The sequence below is a fragment of the Leucopleurus acutus genome (assembly GCF_964270905.1).
Source record: "Leucopleurus acutus genome assembly, chromosome: 3".
Classification (NCBI taxonomy): domain Eukaryota; kingdom Metazoa; phylum Chordata; class Mammalia; order Artiodactyla; family Delphinidae; genus Leucopleurus; species Leucopleurus acutus.
Window position 1 is genome coordinate 41,999,166 of NC_139145.1, and position 24,217 is coordinate 42,023,382.

The 24,217-nt window shown below is 40.6% G+C and overlaps 1 protein-coding gene across 11 annotated transcripts in view; it reads left to right on the forward strand.

Moving 5' to 3' along the window:
• EBF1 (EBF transcription factor 1) overlaps positions 1 to 24,217 on the forward strand; it is a gene marked incomplete at its 3' end in the record, with an annotated part of 392,977 nt that overhangs the window by 283,708 nt on the left and 85,052 nt on the right. For 7 of the 11 annotated variants that reach the window (XM_082836739.1, XM_082836746.1, XM_082836744.1 and 4 more), the window contains one exon: positions 13,936 to 14,066. In XM_082836739.1, the coding sequence (XP_082692865.1) occupies positions 13,936 to 14,066 (131 nt within the window). Of the gene's footprint in view, positions 1 to 13,932; positions 14,067 to 24,217 lie in introns of all 11 variants that reach the window. The other 4 variants (XM_082836741.1, XM_082836743.1, XM_082836740.1 and 1 more) reach the window with 1 other exon arrangement.

Sequence of the window (24,217 nt, forward strand, 5' to 3'; positions counted from 1 at the left end):
TTAAAGTCAGACCTCAGATTCCTCTACCTTTCAACTTTGGCAGAAACCTAGAAACTCTTCTTGGTTTGGTTAGCTAAAGCCTGTGGAATCCAATCCTTGTTGCTCAAAAAAAAAAAAAAAAGACAAGTTGGGGAAAATGTTATTAAGTTACTGTTTTAGGATAACCTATTTAATCAGTAAACTTTTATTATTTTCTTTATATGTGCAAAATTCTATAATGAACACCACTGAGATGGATAATGTCCAAGTTGAAAATGAAAGTTAAGGGGAACTGCCCTACAGTTTAAAGATGTAAGTTCTCACAGTGCTGCTATCACTTATATTTGATGTTCGGACTCTTGACCATGGGTTTAGCAGCCCAACTTAACAGCAGTAGGAAAGCTTCTAAGCCTCAAAGTCTGGCAGTATTTTCAGTGTTCCTGTGTTTAAATTGGCACTTGTGGTATTATATTAGGATGCCATTTTTTTGAACTTGGAAACAGAAGAAGGTAAAGAGAGATTTTACTATAATTCATACGTGGGGCTGAGTCTTAGGGGGAAAATAACTTTACTTGGAAATCGAGTAGTAATATTCTGTAAAGTTAATAAATATCCACCCTCTGTCTTGGGAATAAGGAATTTCACAACTAAGATTTTATGGGACTTTGGCTGTGTTTACATGGTCGAAGTTTAGCGAAACTGAGCAGAAATTTCAGATAAATACCAAGATTGAAGGGTAGTTTGGGTATTTTAAAGATCTGACTTTATCAACCAATATGGATTCTCAAAGTTTCAAGTTCAAGTGAGTCTCCAAGATTCAGTTACCTCATTTGTAAAGTGGAATTTAAAATAACATCTCCTTGCCCACCACTTGGGGTTGATATTAATTGTGATAATTATGGGCAACCCCTTTGAAAACATAACAGTGCTAGTTAATTGTCAGGTATTGGTTAAGTGCAGAGCACTGACCATCCAGTTTGTGAATGAATGAGGTCCCTGCCTTCAAGGGATGTGTTGATAGTTGGGTTGTTTTGCATATATGTATATATACACATGCCCAGCTGTACACACACACACACACACACACACACACACACACACCTTTTTGTATACAAAGATAAAAGTTCAAGAAAAAGTGAAGTAAGTGACAAATGAAGGAGTTCACTGAAGTTTTCAGTGTTTTGTAGACTGGGATAGAAACAGCTTCCCACAAAAGACCAGCCTATCAGCAAAGTACTATTTGGGTGGAAGTGAGTGGTATAACCTCCTTGAAAAGAAATGGTGGAAACGTGCAAAGCGTGTTTGGAGACTGTATTTGGAGAGTCCGCCGTCATCATCTTTATTTTCTTCTTCCCGACCTTCCTCCTCCTCCTCTGGCAACTCCTCCCCACCTTCCTTCTGTCTCACATTTATTCATTTCTTCTCTGTGCTGAGCTCTGTAAATTTAGGTGAACTCATTTAAACCTCACAATAACCTCATGAGGTGGGTTCTCTTTAAGTATTATCCCCAATTAGAGTGGTAGAAACTGAGACATAAGAAAAGTAAAGTAGGGGCTTCCCTGGTGGCGCAGTGGTTAAGAATCTGCCTGCCAATGCAGGGGACACGGGTTCGAGCCCAGGTCCGGGAAGATCCCACATGCTGCGGAGCAACTAAGCCCGTGCGCCACAACTACTGAGCCTGCGCGCCACAACTACTGAAGCCCGCGTGCCTAGAGCCCGTGCTCTGCGACAAGAGAAGCCACTGCAATGAGAAGTCCGCGCACTGCAACGAAGAGTAGCCCCCACTTGCCACAACTAGAGAAAGCCTGCGCACAGCAACAAAGACCCAGCACAGCCAAAAATAAATAAATTAAATAAATTAATTTAAAAAAAAGAAAAGAAAAGTGAAGTAAGTTGCCCAGCCTGGTAAGTGGAGAAGCTGGAATGTGAGCTGAGACCTCCTGAATCCAGAACCAGTGGTCCCAAGTGCTGCTGAGCCCTTCTTCCAGTTTGGGATAGGTGGAGGGTGAGGTTGGAAGGGGTGAATCAGCCAGACTTGTAAGGGTGGACTTGATCCTGTAGGCTAAGGGGAAACGACAGAAAGCTTCTGAGCAGGGCAGTATTGTTTTGAAAGTGGGCATGAGAGGCAGGTTAAGCTGGGTTTTGGTATGTACGTGGGACTTAGCACCTAATTAATAATCTGATAGTAGAAATGAATCATAAACAGGCAAGTGTGAGTACTTGCCCTTTGCAGTCCAGATAGAACAGCCCAGACTCCAAAGAGTAATTTTTGAGGTGGCCAAGTCAGTCCAACATGGAGTTCAAATGGAAGTGGAGCTCTCACTCTTTTTTGCTCCTCTGTCTGGATAAGTTTGATGATACACATCCTGGTGCTTGTGACGTCACTGATCATCACCACGGAAACATCTGTGCTATGACAAACACTGGAGTGCAGCATCACCGAATGTATCAGCGAAGAGAGGAAACTGGCTCAAAACGATAAGGTTCTCAATAATAAAATTCACTCAAATACGTTAGCAGTAGCAGCCTAGGTTGTGGAGAGAAATGTAAGCAGTGCTATTCTGAAAAGCACAAAGCAAGAGTTGTGCATTACTAAAGGTTGGACAAGGTTGATTTGGAGATGCTGCTCACATTCAAAGCGTAGTTGCCTTAAAAAGTCACTATCTATGCTGTCTTGCATAATGACAGTAGAAATCCTTCAGGATCACGGAGCTCGTCTCCCAGACTGCTTATAGAAAATTTGCACAGCGGAGGAGGGCTAGCTGGGGACCTCTGTGTTGTTCTGGGAGAGGGATTGAACAATCAGAGACAGAATTGACAGTGGTGTGGTTTGTGTCTGTTGTTTGATGAGTCGGTGGCAGTATTAGTCATGCAGTTTCAGAAATTAATAACTAAAAGATGATTGGCCCTCCAAGGATTTATAGAAGTTGCACAGTGATGGATCAGATCATGGACCGAATCCAGCTCTAAGTCATATTTAGGTTTGGTTTGCATGTTGCTTTAAGAAACTATCTATTTGTTGCTTTACAATTAAAAATGAAGATGTTTTATATGAAAAGCTGGATGTGCACATTCTCTTAATATTCAGAAGAGCTGGTAGGGCTGGTAGTGCCACATTCTCAAATGGAAACAATTAGGTTAAACTGAGAAGTTGTGTCCCTCTTGGGTAGGGGATACACTCTACAGTTGGCCACACTCCCCACCTCTCCCATTGTGTTGCCCCAGCCCATTTTATTTATTTACCTTCCTGCCTGGCCCTGTGAGCACTTGATTTTGTGATCAATGTTGGAGGGATTAGAGGTTAATTGTTCCTAGCACGGTTTCTGGCGTGTGGAGGGCACCCCGTAAATGGTAGCTCTGTTTATTCTCTGTCAGTGACAGGCTCAGTTATTTACACTTGAACCATAGATCAGCACTGTTCCATAGAACTTCCTGTGATGATGGAAATGTTCCATAACTGTACTGTCCTCTGTGATAGTCACTAGTCACATGTAGCTCTTGACCAATGTGGCTAGTGTGACCCAGAAAATAATTTCTATTTTTATTGAATTTTTGTTAATTAAAAATTAAATTTCAATAGCCACATATGGCCAGTAACTACCATATTGGGCAAAGCAGTTTTAAGTAATGGGATTGAACATCCAATGCAGTGTCCTTGTTTAGGATAAAATGTGGAGAATAGGTGCTAGGACTGTGTTTGGTCAGCATGTCTATTTTACAAGAGATTACTTATAGCGGGCTTCATCAGTTAGGATCACCTATTTGGTACCACCCCTTATCACCTGACTAGAATTCTTGTCCATTTAAGGAGCCAGATACATATGTTCTACGACAGTTATACCAATAAACCTAAGTCATCCTAAGCTTGAATGGGAAGTTTCACTGCTCTCTGCCCCCTGACCTTTCATCAGTTAAGGGTATTGCGTATTTATAATAACTAGACCTATGTGTATAAAAGCCTACATTTTTGATTAGCTGCTTGCTGCTGCCATTCGTGGTGGCATAGAGCCAGGAATTAGGGTTACCAAGGGGGCTATGGGAAGCCGATGGAGCCCTGCTAGACTGCTAGGGGGATCCTCTCTTCTTAGGGCTGGGGCTGCACAGGCTGCTGGCTCTTGCGTTTCCATCACAAGCATAAATCCAACACACCTAATGACCACATTGCCCTAAACCAGCCACAATGTAGGATTCTGAATGATCCCGCTTTCATGCAGCTTCTTTATTCCTTTGCACCTTGGTTTGCTTCACTGAGCCCAGCAGTCAGAACCCTCCCCTTTCCTTTGTCACAGGGTTGGAAACCCCAGAACCATCTACCAGGCTCTGGCCCATTGACAACTTGCCCCAAGCCAGCTTTTCCAACTGAGAAATGAGTAACTTCACTGCTTCCAGGGATAGATGCACAGGAGGGCAAAACAAACATCAGCCTGTTTCACTGAAGATGGAGCTCTGAATTACAAAGCCCCTCCCCTGAGAAAGCCTCCTTAAAAACATAGAAAACCTAACGAACATGATAGAAACAGCTGTTGTAGCTAATTTTATCAAACGGTGACTAATACTAATCCTCTTGAAATGGAGAAAAAGAACAAAGCATACATGAATATATTCTGCTTGGATCATTCATCCAGTCGGAATTATATGTCATCTCTTCTTAAAGTCGGATCTGCAGAGAGGATACAGGTCTTGCTTTTCTATCTTTATGTGCAAACATCAATGTAAACCCCTATTAGGACAGTGAACGGAATGAGTCCTAGAATTCAATAGGAGGAGGAAGACAAAGCCCTCTAACAAAAAAAGTAGATTCTCCGTACGTTTAAATTCCTTCTTAGGAAAATTCTTCGCAAAAATATTTACTAGAGAAAGACCAAGTTGATGTCAACTGAGACTAAGTAGCGAAATGTTAAACTATCTGCACACATCTCTGTTTTGAATGCTGAATTTAGTCTGACTCCCAGACACAAGGAGGCTAAAAATTCATATTCAGATAAGGAAAGGCAAACCTTGGAGAACAGATGGAGCAGAGTTCAGCATAAAGGTTTAATCCTATCAGGCCGATTCCTGTATGACCATCTGGATAATCCGGCACACACATTCAAGGCCTGTTAAAAGTACGGCTCCAGCCAAGATTAGCGTCACAGATTTTCCACTAGACTTGCTCATATTTGACTTTATGATTTTCCAGGCCCAGGAAGATTGCTTGCAAATAAACACTTGAGGAGTCCATGAAGAAGCAGTGACATGTTTTTTTTTTTTTTTTAACCTGAAAATTGTTTCCTTTCTTCACAATATTGGGTGTCCTTTTTTGGAAAGTGACTTTCATTTCCATTTCTTCCCTGACTTTCATATCTAGAACTTTTCTTATAACAGGATAATCAGGAGAATTGGGCTAAAAATAATTTTGTGCATGAAAGTTCTCATCAGGAAGAAAAGAGTTATTTACCTACTGTATAATCAGAGGCAAGTGAATTTACTATTGTTGCAACAAATATCACAATTGGACCCATGAATAATTCATTTTGAGGATTCTTCCACCCTCCATGATAATTTTTCTCTGTTGCTTTGCAAAGGGGTGGCTGACAGTCATAGGACAAGAAAAAAGAAAAACTGATGGCATTATTTGCTGTGAGCTGCTCTAGGATTAATATTTTGTACATTTTAATTTTGGATTTGACAGATCAAACTTGAGGTGGAAAGCAGTACATTCTCACCTCGTTGAGTTATAAAATTCTGAGCTCCCGAAATGTTTTTGTTTATTTATTTATTTGTTTGTTTATTTGTTTATTTATTTTTGGCTGCATTGGGTGTTCGTTGCTGTGCGCAGGCTTTCTCTAGCTGCGGCGAGCAGGGGCTACTCTTCGTTGCGGTGCGCGGGCTTCTCATTGCAGTGGCTTCTCTTTGTTGCGGAGCATGGACTCTAGGCGTGCAGCCTTCAGTAGTTGTGGCACGCGGGCTCAGTAGTTGTGGCTCGCGCGCTCTAGAGCGCAGGCTCAGTAGTTGTGGCACACGGGCTTAGTTGCTCCACGGCATGTGGGATCTTCCCGGACCAGGGCTCGAACTGTGTCCCCTGCATAGGCAGGCAGATTCTTAACCACTGCGCCAACAGGGAAGCCCTCCTGAAGTGTTTTTAACAAACAATTTTTGCATATTATGAAACAATGCTGTGTTGCGTGTCATTAAATCAAAAAGCCTTAAACAAGTCTTCCAGGTGCAATTTAGAAGTTACAGGTACATCAAAATGTCAAGATTTTTCACTGTTAAATTTTTAAATCACCCTGTGTAGTGAACCTGCACAAAGTTCTGGATCACAAATAGACAAACTCAGAAATCCCAAAGTGCTTGTGCTGGAATATTCGGATTACGATTGTTGCCCCAGGATTTCTGTACCAGGATTTCTGTCCTTCCCTTGTTCAGATCTATGTCCACTCATTGTTGAGGAATTTTGCTAATTCAGAACAGAATAAGAAATCTGCAAAATAAATGGCAAGTAGATATGATTTGGACTTGCTCTGTATTTAGCAAATGGCATAGTTTGGAACTTAGGTATTCTGCTAAGTTCAGATACACCTAGACAGCCCCACTGGGTTAACTCTGCCTTGATGTAGATGGATATTAGATCCATGTTTCCATCTAACAACTATGAATTTTTCCTTCACTTGTTTTCTGAGAGAGCCATTAATGTCAAAGCAAAGGGCTTTCTTGCCAAATGAAGTCACTTTGGAATAAAGGATGAAAAACACTTGAAATTCTTGAACTCCTCATTTAATATTTAATAGATTTAATTGCATCTGGTGTTGAGAAATATCTATATCATGGGTTACAGTTCTCTTCAGAGTGACAAACACACCATCACACACAAACACCCACATACACACAGGGGGTTGGGAGAGAGAAGGAGGGAGGCTCTTTTGCATATATAATATGTGATTCTTTGCCAAGTAATATCTAGATATGCTAGTGGATGGGGCAATAAATGCAGGCCAATAACAAAACCAACCCAAATAAAAACCCTAATAAACAATAAAATGCTTAACTGCATAAAGCAATTACTAAAGAAAATAAAGGAAGGCAGAAATAAATCTGGTTAGTAAAGTTAAAGTAAGAGCATAAGTGTTACAAAGACTGCTCCATCTTGAGTGAGGAAACTGTCAAATTTGTTTATCTGTTTATTAGTTGGCTAGGAGTCTGTGGTGAGGTTAGCATTCTGAAAGTGAAGTTTGCACCCTCTGGTGCTAGGGTTCAGGTCAGGCATTATAACTGCTACTGGTTTCTAAGGCTTCCAGTTGGAGGGTGGGTGAACCCAGAATAGATTCACTTCCTGTACATGGTGAAAATATACAGAGCCAGGTTTCCCAGGAGGGTCAAACCCTCTGTTTGCCCTCCTCCCTGGCCAGCAGCTACTGGATGTCAGGATCAAAGAATGCAGGTGTTGCTCCTGATGAGCTGTGAGCAGTCAGGAAAATCATCATTTCACTTTAGAAAAGATAATAGTTTTAGCAAAAATAATAGTTCCAATTAAACAGGAAGGGCAGATAACTGTGCACTGAGTCCAAGTGGGGGTACTTTGTGTCCCCATCCATCTCTGAAACAGACTTGCTCCCAAGCACAACCTTACCAAAATCAAGTAGATACAAGGGAGAAAGGCCTGAGAGTTTATGAGGTCACAGGTGTCCCATAGAAATGAGCTGAGCTCATGGGTTTCGCAACATTTTCTGCCAAGTCTCAAGAGTTTGGGGCAAGAACATTAAAGTTAATTCCTCATTTCTGAAAAGATTGCCATTAATATTCATTCCAGGCTAATGAGAGCCTTAAAAAAAAATTCTACTTTGTATTTACTGATGCCAAATTCACCTCCTCAGTAAGCTTAGCTATGTTAGCAAGTCACTGGGTTGGAAATTTCCTAGGGAAGTTTTACAATCCGCCTCATAATCTGCGATGGTGAGACTATGGTGTATTCTAGTAAATAAACTCTGGTTAGTGGGGAACTGATGATGACAGTAATTGTTATTATAGCAACTAGCGTCCTATGTGCATGGAACATAGTAAAACAGCAATACCCAAGCAGGCACTTTCTGCATTTTGCCAGGAGTCTGTGAGGTGGGTACCACCACTGCTTAGAGCGGGTGACTCAGAGAGAGGGTAAGTGACTGCTTCAAGGTCGCACTGGGTGGTAGATGTGGAACTTGAAAAGCTGGAGCTCTGGCCCATTTTCAGATGCTATAATACCCTGAACGTTAGAATCAACTTAACATAGTCGCATCTTTCTGTCTTTACTCAGAAGCCATTAAGGGCTGGTGGTGGCATCTTCACCTCCATTGTAAGCATCAGTATCTGCTCTGTAGAAATGTTCATCAGTAGTAGAGAGTTCTGGTTAACAGAATGCTGGAAAAGGAGGGTTTCCATTTTTTTTTTCCATATACCATATACAAAGAAAATGGAAAATAACATTACCTCCACTTCAGTGGAACTTTATTTTGAGATTTGGAGTGGGATTAAAGCATTTCCAAATTTGTACCTTTTACCAACTGATTGAGCATTGTTTCCCCATGGTATTTAAACACAGGGATGGAGAAAAGAGCCAAACAACACATCTCCAGTGAGGCTTCTGTAATGGGACATCGACTGTCACAAAAGCCTCACTTTGGGGATAAGAGATGGTAACTGCTGCACCCGGGTCATCTATACAGCTCCCCCAAACAAGTGAGGTATTGATCACAGTACAAAGAGATTTCAGAGGCAAAAGTAAGAGCAGCCCCAGGACCCTGTTGATAGCTGCGCACACCACTAATTCACCTCAATGGGCAGGCACCTCTGAGCTCAATTAACCCTTATTCCCAAGGCCCCCCATAAACCCCGAGGTAAACATGGTTCTCCCGGCCCTGGCTTTCTATCAATGAAATAGATCATTGCTATTGGAGGCTGAGGGGCGATTCCAGTTTATAAATTCACCTCGCTAATAAAAAGCCCGATACTTCCCAGTGTGGGTGAGCAGGCATTCGAATCTTGTAATACTGATTCTATAAATCAGAAAATTTCAAACTGCTGAGGCCATCCGTGATTTCTTCTGCCTTCTGTGGCTATTGGAAGGAAATATAAACCCTCTGGAAGTAGAGCAGGTGATAGCAAATGGCCCCTGGTGCAATTGTCTGCACACAGAACATTAGTTGTTAAATATGTACTGGAGCCTGAACGATTTCTTTCTTTCGTTTTTTTTTTTTTTTTTTTCCCCCCTCGTTCTACCCTCTCTTTTCCTTCTCACCGCAACCATTGTTCAGAAGCAAATTGGAAATCTGGTAATTAGGCCCTGACTCACGGTGTAGTATTAGAGTTCCGAGCCAAAGTTCAACACCCTGAAATGAAATTTAAACCAATTAATCTGTTAGATTTTTATCGCTTGTCCGTGTTTTCTCAGCAATTCCCCCAGCACGTGGCCTTTGATCAACTCTCATACAAACGCTAAAATGTGTGCCTGCTGCTAGCAAGATGGGAATGACATTAACATGGTACTCATAAAACAATCAGAGCAGAGAAGCCCTCAAACAGGCAGGGCATAGTAATATTTAATAAAAGCGCACACATAATCTTCAGAATTAGCATTTTGCGCCTTGCAGTACCTTTGGGAGAAGAGCTCTTATTTGTGGAGTGATCATTATTATAACAAAGAAGAGCTACCTAATAATTTCCACTTTAACTCTGCAATGTGCCACGAGCATTTCAGAGCCATTATGCTAAACTGTGGTGGTATAATCATGTTATTGTCATAGTTTGAAGGAAGGAAAAATCTCCTTTACTTGGGTGGCTGTTGTGAGTGGGAGGAGAGGTTTAAAAAAAAACAAAAGAGAAAAAAACACCCAAACTTTTATTTTTAATGAGATTTAGAACCAGGAATTGGCTTACTGTCCTTGTGGAGACCCAGAGTGTGAAAATTCATTGGCGAGGAAGAAAGACTCTTTCATTAATTAAATCAAGATTTGGCCGGTGAAAGTGGTTTTGTATTCAAATCCACTCCTCTCCCCCATTCCATAATATTTCCTTGGAGATAGAATTGTATTGATTATTACACTCCTGGGCTGGATTGAACTCTTTCATGAGTCTTTTCACCTTCAGATTTCACCGAACACATCCACCGTGACTATTACAAACTATCTTCCCTCTGCATCTCTCTGGATATCCTGAGTGAAAGAAAAACAAGTCGTTGCAGACGTTCTCCGAGCTTTCTCAGAGAAAACATACCCCAAGAGAAGACGGAAGGGGAGGCTCAGGGTCTGTTACTTAGCACATCTGAGCTTAAAAAAAAAAAGTAGTATCAATTTGCTCTAAAACGTATAACCTTTATGTCGCACAGAATTAAACGCTCTGCTGTTATTTTTTTAATTAAAACGTATTACCTTAGTATGTGCTCACTGGAAAAATTCAAACCATACGGCTATCTATAGAGTAGAATTTGATAGTCTCCTTTCTCTAGTCACCTTCCTTTTTCATATGGACCCACTGGGGACAGTTCGTGTACATCCTTCCAGACTTTTGTCTGTCATACCTGTTCACACATACCTACACATGCTCATGCATATAGGCTAATAGATATCAGTTTTTAAGTTAACAGAATCACACTATTCATCAGGCTACAAACTGATTTTTGTTTTACTTACTGACATATTTTGACATCTTTCCATGTCAGTTTATAGAAAATTTTTTTCGTCCATTCTCATGATACTCCACACATCCTATGATCACTCCCTTATTGGGGGCACCTAGACTCTTATACTGTTTACTGTCGATACTACAGTGAACATTTGGGTACTTGTTATTTTAGGCACGTTTGCAAGTACTTCCTGGGCTGCTTTTAGTCTGGCAAGTTTGTTTGTGACTAGGGTCAAAATGTAAGATGGCAGCCGATGAGTTAAATTTAAGTCCATAAACATTTTGTTTAGCCTACACATTAAAAAAATATATTGAATTAGTTGCCAGCATTTAAAGATTGGGAAATTTCACATAAAAATCTGGGCTCCTGGCTTCTTTAGAAAGATCAGAAGACCAGGTCACACTGGGACTGCCTCTGTGCGGGGATACCGATGGCTGGAGCTTCCCCAATTCGGTACCAGCAACCATCCATCTCATGCTTATTCTGAGACCCTGAGCTGCTGTATTCATTTGTGTTTCTTGCCTTGGCCTGTATGGATTTGCGAGTTCTTAACAACTGCTCTTGAGCCTGGTTCATTTAGCTAGTCACAGTGTCTTCTACCCTGCATTATTGACATTATAGCGTTCTTCATTTGCAGGACTGTCTCATGCATGAAAACTTAGCATCTTTGACTTCCAGGTACTAAATGCCAGTAACATCCCTTCCTCACCCCTCTCTCTCAGTGGGTCAGCCCATGATTCCTTTACATATTTTCCAATCTTCCCAGTGGGGGAGTGCCACAGAGCTTCCTCTCAAGACTGCCATGACACAGATGTATAGGAGCACCTTTGGAACCCTTTGAGGTCTCAACTTAGAAAGGGCTGCCCGACCGACTTGTTCTGAGAATGGCACTTAGTTCCCTAAGCAGGGATAGTGGATTGTGTTGAGCATAGAGGTAGGATGGATCCAGGGGTGCCACTCTTTTCCTTTAGTACTTCCTCCAGCGCTTTTTGTTCCTCCCCCAAAACTAAGAAGATGGTATTGTATATTGTTTCCTCACCAGTTTTTCTCTTGAAACTTGATGCTCACTTACCTCTGACTAGTTGACGTGTACCTTTGCTTCTGGATGGTTGAAAACATTATCACTTTCCTTAGGAAATGTTTGAACACATACACACACATCTATACATATATGTACTTACATGCCTTCTCTGTCCTACAAATAACAAATGGAAAAAAGAGAGCTGGGGTCACGTATAAAATTGGCAGTTCTTGACCATGTTATTATAGCTTCTTTACAATAGGAGAGCCTGTCAAAGATAAACCAACACGCCCTTGTGTCTGCTTTCGTGCAACGATGAGAAAGCCTGGAGGAGTCCATACTTAACTAAAGGAACATGCTTGTGTGATTAAAAAATAAAATTTAAAAAATTAAAAGAAATCCCAAAGCTAATACAGATAATAAACACCAAGATTATTTTGTGGTTTTTGAGGGCAATCACAGGGTCAGCGTTTAATGATACCGTTGGATTCCACACTTTGCCATCAGGCAGGAATCTTTCAAGACCAGTTCAGTTAAACCAATATTCTATTCTTCTCAGAAGTATCCGGGGATATAGTAATACCTGTTCTACTCCACTCTAGCAACTAAGTACTTATACTGAGTTAGAAATTAAGAATTAAGATTTTGAGACATTAACTAGAATGTTTCCAAACTGCTTATATTTTAAGAATTTTATATAGTTGTTAAATGTAGTTTATTTCTCTTATAAATTGCTTGGAATCATGCATCATATTCTATCATTAGTTTAGGAGTACACAATTATGCATTTAAACGTGGTTACTTTTAAAGGAAGATTTTACAAAAAAGTCCTATGCCTGTGGAACATTGATCACAACCTTTATATGTGTCAAAAATTGAACAAGAATTTTCAAGCCATGAATCATTTACATTTCCTTGATTAATTATTTTGTTTTTAGGAGAAAGTGGGGGAGAGAAAAGGCATCTGAACTGGCCAGTTTTAGTTGTAAATGCATTGCTGTGAGTTCAGCCAACATGAAATGTTTAGTTTGGATATTTCCAAATTTCTCTGTGCAATTTTATAAGATAAATTTGACTCAAAATCAAACCCATTCTGCTTGTTTGTGTGGTGGCACATGAGCAATGGTTCCAGCGGGCTGGGCTTCATATTTTCTTTTCTTCTTGCAAAAGTTAAAGCATGACATTTTGCCAAATTTGACAAAGTCCAATAATTTTTTTGCCAGTTTCTTCCTGTTAAAATTAACTGGTGCTCTCATTGGCTTCAATACTTGGAAAGTCAGTCTAGGGTACTTAATAAACATTTTATTAAAGAGGAGGGTCTCATTTTCTCTCCTTAGACAATATCTCCTTTGCTTTAGAATTTTGCTTTGTTCCTTTTCATAAAAGTGATCATGAAAACAGCAGCATGGCATTGTGGAGTTAACAGTCCTCAGTGGTACGAAAGTACTCTCTGAGAGATTTCATTTTTGCCTAGTAATTCTGTTGAAAGCACGCCATGCTCATCAGGCAAACCACCTCTAGTGTGTTTGGAATCACAGTATTTGCAAATTATTTCCCATCTCCAAGGGCCATTTATAATGGAAAGAAAGGAGATAGGAAGTTTTGAAAAAGCCAGTTCTTGGGTTTTATGCCTGGGAATGACAACAAAGCAAAGGTCATGGGACTTTCTGTGGTTCAGCCCTGACTCAGCTATTTGGTTACATAATTCACCCTGAGTGACCTGCATACTTTGCATCTATAAAATGGGATCCATGACATTTATTGAAAAAAACTTAGTGACTTTTATTCAGGAATATTGCTCTGTTAGTGGTACAGACAGAAGGCATGGAACAGGAATGATGTTCTGCTCCAGCCTCCTTTCTTTCTTGCCTTCCCATCAAACAGCAATGTTTATCTAAAAAATCTATGAGCTTTCTTTTCAGGAGATGTATTTAATTATGAAGCAATTCTATGAGGTTTCCAGTGTATTTTAAAACATCACCCATTTAAAAAAAATCCTTAGCATTTCATAAATTAAATTTTGCTTCTACGTTTTATTTCATAAGATTTCAGGTTTGAAAAAGATTTGGGTAACATATATGTATCTTAATAGGAACAATGAAAAGCATGCTTTTAAAAACTGAAATTGCACCCTGAGGTTTCAGGTCCTAATGTGACTAGGAAATGCTGAGATCTTGAGGGACTTTCTGTTCGTGAAAAGATAAAAGATTTTTTTTTTTTCTTTTCCTCAAGTCTCCCATCATTAAAGTTTGGTTCTAACAGCCGACTCCTTCTCTTTTTCATGTGTGTTGAAAAGCAGCTACTCCCTGTATCAAAGCCATCAGCCCGAGTGAAGGATGGACGACGGGAGGTGCGACTGTGATCATCATAGGGGACAATTTCTTTGATGGGTTACAGGTCATATTCGGTACCATGCTGGTCTGGAGTGAGGTAGGTGTTGTCTGAACATTAATATCTAATAGCTTGGTCTAGTTGAGGAGACTGTCTACACTTGCATTTCTAAGAGAGTGTATAGAATTTAGAGATGGCAGTCTGGGTGGGCCAGCTCCAGTCTACGGAACTCTGGAAACTAGGAAAGATGGGTTGGGTTTACCAGGAGGCATCACTTTCTACTGGAATGACTTCCATCCACTGGCCCATCAGCACCAGGAGACCTTCTGTTTTGTCATTTGTCCTCATGGGCTAGCCACAGTGTGGAGGTCCTATTATGTATTGGGAATTGGAAAGGAGATGCAAAGTCACAAAATATATAGGCAAAGCCCTGTTCAAACTGTAACAAGGTAGTAATCTGTGAACATTTGTAGATGGAGTCTATTGAAGGACCGTCTTCAAGGATCACCATTCATGTGACAGTAATAATCCAGGTGTAGGTGGTTCTTGACTTATTCAATGACTCTTCATCAGAGAGTGAGCAGTTTGCCAGGGGAACCTAGAAGAACCCAGAGCCCTAGGAGTTTATACCTCTCAGGCATCTCAGTGTGGGACTTCAACCATATGAAAATGACTATGCTCTAGTTTTGCAGTACTTTCCAAGCACTGTGATCATTATTTTAACCTGCAAGTTGACTTGTCTGGCAATAATCAACATTAGCTCAAATTACAGAACATAAGTATCACCATTCCTTAGAAGCCATGGCAAACTTGCCTTTGCTTTCTAAATTCTGAGCCTCGATTTCTTAGCCAGCATGCCCAGAGCCCCTTTTCTTTCATCTCCCCGAAGTTTAGAGTAAAAACAAGGTTAGAACTGCAAGAGAGCATTGAGCTCACTTATCTCACACACTTTACAAGTGCTCATAGAATGGCTAAACTTTATTGAGACTTACTGGATTCTGGGCACTGTGCTGAGTTCTTGACATAGATCATCTTAATCTTCCCTCTACACCACAAGGTAAATACTCTTAACGTGTATCTTTTCTTGATAAGGATACTGAGACTTAGACATATGTAATTACATCACCCCAAAGCAGCCACCCAGAGCCCATGGAGTGTGAGTGATAGGTATGTGGCCACACAAAGGAGTCAGTAGCAGAACTGGAGCTAGAACTCAGAGTTTCTATTTCCATTTCTGGTTGTCCTCCCATGACACCACTGTTTAGCCCATCCAGGTGTTTTGATTGTGTTTTCTCTTTGGAGGGGCCACAGAGATAAGCAGAAAGTTAAGACTGTGACAGTTGAGTACATTTATCTTTCCAAAGCAGAGGCTGCCCTTCCTTTTAAGCCTTCTATGTGCACACCTCACTGCCAGTAAGCCACTCCGGCAAGCCCCTTGCCAGCCCATTCTGCCGCTGCCTTTGTCTTTCCCATGCATCCAACAAGCGGCATGCTCTTGGCCAGGGAATCCAAGCTCCCTTAAAGCTGAATCAGAGATGGACTTCTCAGTCCACCAAACTCATTGCTGTCCACGTTAGAACAGCCCAGGTCTGGAGGTGGACTGAACTCCCCTGGCTGACTGCACCCCATTCTTCGTTGGAAACATTGGGTTGTAACATTAGAAGCATCACGTACATGGCATATGTTTCTTCCTTGCTGCTGGAGACAACAGTGCTCACAAGGATAGCCATTCCCAGGTCCCCTGGGCTGTGTCTTCATCCCTTCCTACCCCTCATTCTTTTGCTTGTCCTGGACCTTGAGAAGAGGGGAAGAATAAATAGAATATGAACTTTTTATCCAGGTCATAGCAGTCACAGTGAGGCCTGAGAAATGGGGCTCAGAATCAGCCATATTCTTGACCCCTGAGAATAAGTGGGGTTAGTGTGATGCTCCCTTTACAACCTCATGCCTGTCTTAGGCCAGGTGCACCGCGTTGGATGTGGAATAAAGGACTTCAGCATATCAGGAAATTGTTAATTTTTCCCTCCACCTTGTCAAGGTCCCCCAGTTTCCTCTCAGTTCCCTCACTTTCTTGCCCTTTTTGGTGAACACGTAAGGGAGGTTAAATTCTACCTTCGATTTATCTAAATTGCTTTAAAGGATCTGTTTCCATATAAAAATCAATGCAAGTCATGAGAAGGAAAATCCACTGAGGTGATACCTTTGTCCTCCTCCCTCATGTGTCCCTCCACTACCCCTGCCTTGAGTGTACCAGAAGCCCCTCGTGATGGATCTGGGGGGTCCAGCTGGGAGGTGGGGGTTGGAGGGCGCGTGCTCCTTCTTTGCCCACCTCCTCCTCACAAACCGCTCTCCTTCGTGGATATATCATAAATCAGCTATGACTCTTTCCTGGTGAAAGCCCACTATGTAGTTTCCCAAAATGTTTTAGCTAATATTCTTTTAAAATAAATAAATCCCCTGCAGCATTAGCAGTTGGGCGTCTGGATGGAGGACTTTAATTTGGCCTGTTATCATCATGATGGTCCTGACATTTGGAAAAATGAGTCTTGCAGAGGTGAACTTTTTGTAAATATTCTAAACTATTTATAAATTTAGATTTTCATCCAGGCTATTTGACAGATATGATGTTCTCTCTTTTTTAGTGCAGGGAGAGAATCTGGTACTGCTCCAAATCCCCAAATCCGTTGTATACTGACGAGAAATTGAGAAGTAGCTCACATTTACTAAGGGTTTTCATGCGTAGGCACTTTACGGGTATTATCTTATTTGATTCTCATTATAGCCCCATGTTACATACATATAAGTAAACCAAGTGTCAGAGAGGGTCAGAGACCCACCATCACACTGACAGATAGGGCTAGAGGTGGGATTGAACCACAATGTATGTTTTTACGAAGGAAATACAAGCCCACGTTAATGAGAGAGCAAATAGGTAGAATCTTGAGAGTAAGGAAGGACAGGAAGAAGAGAGGAAAAAAAGACACGCACAGTAATCCAGGTGGTACAGTAGTAGGGGTAGTAATAGCACCAGTAGTAGTAACTATGACTGTTGTTTTTAGTCAAAATTAAATTGTGTCTTTTATTTTGGTAGGGCCCAAAGAAATTGGCGGCCATTTCTCCAGGCTTCCACTGGATAGAATCAGAACTTGGTAACTGTGACTATTAAGAGAAGATATCGATGAAAGTAGAGTATGACTAATATTAGCTAACATTCATTGAGCACTTAGTTCCTGCCAGGCTCTCACGTGAACCTGGTGGCAGCTCGCATGTGTAGCGTGTATAGCGTGCTGTTCTCATTTCGCTAACCGGGAAACTGCGCTTGGGGAAGTTAAATAAGCTGTTCAGTTATCAACTGGTGGAGATGCGATGTGAACCCAGACAGTCCAAATCCAGGGCTCACCTTTTTAACCGTCCACGATTTAGCCTATGCCAAAATTTTTACCCTAGGGTTTTACCATATCAGACCAGGATGGAATTGCCATTGATGCCTTATACTTGATGGTATCTTAACAGTTACTATCACCTCCCAAAGTAAGCTAGACTTGTCATGTAGAGAATCAGAAGAGCGGTCCCTTCATTTTCTAGTTGTGTAAGTTTGTGGGTGGAGCCGTTGGCTTACAGGAAGAATTTACCCTTATGAAGGGTATATGCTTTGTGTTAGAGGCAGAAGACAACCTCTTCTTTTTCTATATGAATGACTAAGTTACTTGTATATTTAAGGCAGTTAACCTGTCTGGGCCTCTTCTCTAGAGTAGGACCCCAGTCTATCCAAATTCTTTGTCCCTGGCCACATTTTCTCTTGAGGTTATGCCACCTCTGAGATCTAGTACTTTTCATTTTAAGTAGACTTTCATCTCTTCTCCATTTCTTCACTCTGTAGCTCAAAGCACGCAGGAAGCGGGCTGGTGGGCCAGGACAAGTCGATAACATTTTAGATTAGCAGCTGATGCTATTATTTGGAGTCTCTTTTTCGGTAAAGAAGTTTTAAAAAGAGCCAGAGAAAATAGGGCTGGCTTCATTTACCCTCATCTGTGCCCTTCCCCTGCCACCCCAATCTTTTGCAAGTGAGTAGTTCATTTTAGCTCACTGATGGCCCCCAGTTGGGAAGAAGACAGGTGGCCCTGTCCCGTTCCTGACTCAGGGCTGCCTTCTGTGAGCTCCCAAGTTTGGGGTGAACCACAGGGCTTGCCTGTGAATTTGGTTTGCTATCTTTGTTTCTCTTCCTTATTGCTTCTCGCCCTTTCTCCTCTCTTTTTACAAAGCAAATTATCTTCCTGATACGCTCGTACTCCTTGTCATGTCTTACATCAGAAGACTTAAAAAAAGAAATCTTTGTAGTGTTTTATATATAAACCCAGAGAAACCAACAGGGTTGATGTGTGCTAATGTTTAATGTGGGTTGAGTTTTTTTCTTGAATACACATGTACTTCATTGCTTTTGCTTTTCTACCAACCTGTGATTTGGAGGGGCGAGGGGCTCCTGCTGCTGGTTTGTCGAGCCAATTGTTATTTTAATATCTCCTTCTGAATTCCTCTAATTTCTAAACAATGAGTACTGGTTGGCTTACCAGCTGGTGTGGAACACTGGGGTAGGTACTATCCGTGATTAAAGTGAGTCTTTGTGGGATCTGGTATATTATTTAGAAAGACAGCTTGCTCTCATGTCGCAAATTAGAGAGTTACATAATATATTTATGCAATCTAGAGTTAGATTTGTGGTTTAAAATTCCAGCTAAGGTTCTAGAAGACAGAGAGAGTGGTGTAGTCAGAGGTAGACTGTTCCAATAACCAATCAGGTTTCTATTATGTCCAGGTGGATCTCTGTGCTGGACATTTTAGGCTCTCACAATCCTTTTAATTAGTCACTGAAATAGCTGAGAGAATTTATACAGCTTATGGTGTTTAAGCTGCCTGTAAAAAATGTCCAGTGGTGGGATTGGCAGGGAGCAGAGGGTGGCGGGAATGGAAGACAACCATCCAAGAAAGGATTTAGATTTCACGGGGTAGCAGTGGGCTAGGAGCCAGATAGTAATTATAGTCCTTCCATTGTCCAGTCAGAGCACCTATATTTTAGTCATTGTTGGTCACTGGACCTCCATCTCAACATCTGAAAATGAGGGTCTTAGACCAAATCCTCTTGGAAACCAGCTACAATTCTAGTCATTCCTTTTATCTAGAATTCATTCCCTTGAAACCCCCCCAGCAGTAAGAAGGGTGGGAGTGAGGATGGGTGGGAAGTAACTTCTTCCACTATTGTTTGTTCTTCACTTTTAGAACACACTTGCAGTGTACAATATCATGTTTATTTTGAACTTCATCAAAATGATTTAATTAGCCCCCAAACTGGATCCCCCTATTGATATCTCTTCAGTCCATATTTTCACTCTCTACACTTCAGATTCTGGTCTCTGACCTACACCTGAGACTTACACCACAATGTTGCTCTAATTCATCTTCCAGATAGTTCTATGGAATATACCAGTTCTTTGGGATTTTAATAGGCACCCCATGGGAGATGGGGGTGGGAGGTTTTTCCCAGTAAATCTGGGAAATGTTGAGTCAAACAGATTCCACTGGTCCTGTCCTAGAGTTTTCGAGGTACTTATATGCACTTTGACTATCTAAGACATAGTATGCAGCATGTTCCAAACTTTGTGACCACAGAACCTGTTTTTTCGGGGATCACTTTACAGGAAGATATACTGATAATGGCTGAAGTATATTTAGATTTCATGTTAATGAAGTAAAGTCATGAAACCCAATTATGAAGTGATTGGGCTGGTGTAGATGTAGGAAAATGTGAAATATTTGCAGAGTATTATTCAGATTAGACCAGCAATGTCTGGAGCCATTGTTGTTTAATCCTGCAAGGCTCTGAACAGAATTTCTCTCATATTTTGCATCTGGTTTTAGTCCGTGCACACTTGACGTTAGATGCCATGTGATTTTGTAGGACAGCTATATTTAAAGATTGCCAGGACCACTTAGCTCAAATGGGAGAAGCCAGCGTTACATTACTGTATGAACCACTTAGCCTCATCCAGGGGCCATACACTGTCTTTTTCATCCAGATGAATGTTTTCTTCAACGGCATTCCCAGAGACAGGCAGAAGGCAAAAGAAGCCACTCTTTGGGAAACCTATGGGTGACCATGGTCAGGTAAATAGCAGTTTGTGGGGCTGAGAAGCAGTTTTGCTGCTTGAATCCGGAAGTCGGAAAATAAGGTTTTAAATGCAGTTATTGATTTCTTCCCTTCTTCCTTTCCATATCTACTTTCTATTCTCATGTGTGCACATAGCTCAGAGGAAGGACTGTAAATTTAAAAAAAGAAAAATAGTATTTGCTCCTCTGTGACATCAAAAAATGAATGACTACAACTCATACATGCTCCCACTGTGAGTTTCCCAGGCCTTATATCCGGCCTTGATTTTTACTGAACCACATGTAGAGTCACAAAATTTTGAGGGCTTTGAGGAGCATTTCCAGTCATCAGCTGCAGCTGTTTTATTTTGAAAGTGAGGAAAAAGAGGTTCCAGCGCCCGCCGGTGCAGTGACTTGTCCTGAGAATGCCTTAGCTAGTTAGTGCTGGGATTTTAGCCCAGTTCTCCAGACACCAACCTCACTCCCCATTCAGCTTTCTCTTGCACCAGGATTTCTCGTGACGTTTCCCTAGTTTTTTTAACATACTTCCTTATATTTACGAAACCCTCCCAAGTTTTATACATAATAGCATCACAACTCTAACGACTATTACGTATAACACATTTATATGAGATACAGTTCCACTAAAATAAAAAAAATTAAGGTGGAGAAAGACATTGTATCAAATATCTTCTCTTTCAAAAACTTTTAATATAAATAGGGTACAATGTAAATAGCTGTGTCATCTACTTTACATATATTGAAGCTTACAGGTATAAGTTTAATTCAAAGTTTATTAAATGCACAGGTTTTAAATAATTCCTAATTGCCTACTTTTTCCTAAATACATAAGTTGCCAAGTCTTTATTCAACCTGTACTTATTGATCATCTATTAAGAGGAAGATGCTTAATGCAAAATTTTAAACTTCACTTGTAAAGAATTAAAGGAGTAGCCTGAATCACTTGCATCAAACTTTGAATATGGCTTTGAAGAATACCTTTCAAGTCCAAGTTATTGCACAGGGAATGATTTCTAAGTGAGCCAGCGTATTTAAAAAACAGATTAAAAATAGTCTAATGGCCTTTTTAATATAGTTACATAGTTACAACCATGCTCACCTTATGCTTTAAAATCCTCTAGTCTATATTGTTACTTTTGACTAAGGCACTTTAAGTCTATCCTCTATGTTGATAATTACGGGTTAGTTAAAAGCACCTTTAGGTTGACATTTTCAGCTATTTATTTACAGTGCGTTCGGGAGGTACACATATGTGCCTATAACTTGAAAACGGATAAACCACAGAAGTGTGATGTGTTTCTAATTTTAACGTGAATCAAAGACAGAATTCGCAGCTGGCTGCAGTCATGTGACTTTAATGAAGAAAGTCAATATTTATATAGTGTTGTGCTCATTTCATCCATGTGCTCAATGCTGATTGCTGGAATGGCTCCCTGATGATCTGACCTAAAGCCTTTCTCCTTATGCAACCTTACTGGCTTCCTCTTTCCTAAAGGCGTAACTCCGTAGTTTGGGATTCAAGTACAGCCCCGTAAGCCTCTGACCTTTCTTTTCAACATCCTTACCCACCATTCATCTTAACTTCTGCTCCAGTCACAATGAGTGATTGGATAAAGATGTGGCTCTTTATGCCTGCAGTGATTTTTTTCACCTCTGCACTCTTGTCTTGTTTATGCCATTCCTCCTTCCACAATGCTTTTCCCTCCTTTCTGTGCCCAAATCCTTCCACCCTTTCCGATCCAGAAAAAAATCATTTTTTTGAAATCTTCCCTCACAGCTCTAGATATTGAATATTTTCTCTTTCTCAATTTCTAATGGCCTTATGTGTACCATCTTATGTTCTTATCACTTTCTATCTTTGATTATTGTGACATAAGGGGCTGCCCTCTCCCTTGAAGGCAGGATCCATGCAAAATTCAGCTTAGTCTACAGAGTCTAGCACAGAGCCTTACACTTCAGAGGCATTAATTTATACAAAATAATGTTGAAGGACACTGCTTCTCCTTTCATTCATTCAATCAAACAAATGCTACTTTTTAGCAACTGTTATATTCAGTGCTGCTTCATAGTGTCAGTACCAGATAGATTGCAGTTTAGTTTTTGTTAATGCATGTATAATTAGGTAGTTTATATTTAGATATATTTATTGTGCAGTAAGGATGCACATAAATACCTTAGTGTAAATCTGTTGGTTATGGTGAGGATTAAGTAGTAATAAAACTAACACTTTTTAAGTGATTGATACCAGTGAGGCCTTCTCCTAAACTCATTATAGGTGTTAAGTCAATAAGTCCTTTAATAACACTAGTCAGATAACTAGCCCTTCCCCCTTCCCAGACAATGAAATTGAAGGCCAGAGAGGTTGAGTGACTTTCCAAAGGTCCCACAGCTGGTAATTTGCAAAACTTGGGCTTGAACCAAAATTCTTCTGACTCCAGAGCCATCTTTTTTTTTAACCATCTAAAACGAAGGTAGGGAAAGCTCATCTATCCAGAGAAGAGTGTTCTAGTCACCGCAACTCTCCAAAGTTCAGCATGAAACCAGAAGTGAACCAAAAAAAAAAAAAAAAAGAGTAAATATATAAAATAACAGACTTTGAGGTAACCAGAAGAGTAATTTTAAACCAACTATGTTAACTGTTTTCCCAGGTCATAGCAAATTAGAAGGAGCAAACTAGAGGCGGGCTGTTAGAAGCAGGCTCAGTGACAGCAGAAGTGACAGCTTAATGTCAAGGGAAGGAAAGGAAAACCTAAAAAGCAGACGAAGAACTATATTACTGCGCAGCATGTTAATGGCTGTTCATAATGACAGTGGCCCTGAGTAGTCAAGAAAGAGATGGCAATTATATTCAATATCTTCTGTCTGAAACAGCGTGATGTGTGTAATGCATCCTCGAAAGACTTCAGTGAAAGCAGTTGTGGTGGCACGGTATTTAAAGGCGGTTGGCTTCAGTTTTCCACAGAACTCACTTCCTGGAGGGATGTGTTAAATCAGGAATTACTGAGTATGTGTGCAAGGATCACCGTAGATAGGATGCAAATAGGAACTATGCCACTAAAGAATGTGAGAATGAGTCACTGTTTAGCATCTTACAGCTTTGATATCCTTTTCTTAGAACTCTGAAAGAACCTAAAAGACTTTCTGGTGAGACGTGAATTCATTCCCTGCTAGTCCACCTTTTGGTTCTTACGTTTTTGTTCCTGATTCCTAATCTTTGCAGGCAAAGATTCTGCCCTGCAAACCACCAGCTTTGATGACATGCAGCCCCTTCCAAAAATGTATCTGGCCTTCCTTTTTCTTTTATATTTTAATTTTCAAACAAACAAAGCAGCAACCCAGGACCCTAAGCCAGGCCCAACTAGGGAATGATATTCCTTCTTGACTGAATGTAGAAAAACAAGCCTCGAGAAAGAGCCCATTGTGCAGTTTCAAACCACAGGGGCTGGCGTTACTGGTGTCCAGTCCTCCCCGTCTGGTATACTGTGGACCTCAGGATCTCACCAGTGCTTTTCCAGCTCCCACATGGTCAGGATGGGATCCAGTCTTTAATGGTGCCCAGTTGGCACAAGATTTACATCCTGGGAAGAGAGCTGGAGAAAGTTTATTTAAAAAATAAATTACCGAAAAATAAATAAATCAATCAACCCACAAAACCAAAGGTAGTTGAAGCATAATATATTTATTTTAGCCTTTTTCTCCCCAATCTGTTATTTTGAAAGATGATCTTATTGCTGTTTTGTTTTGTACAATTAACTGCATTGATTTAGGGACCTGGTTAGTTTCTCGGTCAGAAGAATTGGGTAGTATATTTTTGTGAATGTTTAATGAGGCTACCAGGAAGTCTGTGGGGGCAAAGTTAAAATAATTCTTTTTCTTTAGTAAAAAGATTTTTTGAATGGGGTGGTATTGATGATATCTTTTTGGTAGATTCCTAAGGGACGTTATTGAATCTTTATCCTAATTATTAGTGGTGGTTAATCATGTCACGGTATTTCCTCATTCAATGTTCAATAAGTATTTACTGAATGTCTGCTAGGTCCAAGGCACTCTTAAAACTGGAAACAGAGTAGTGAAAACAAGAAAGACCA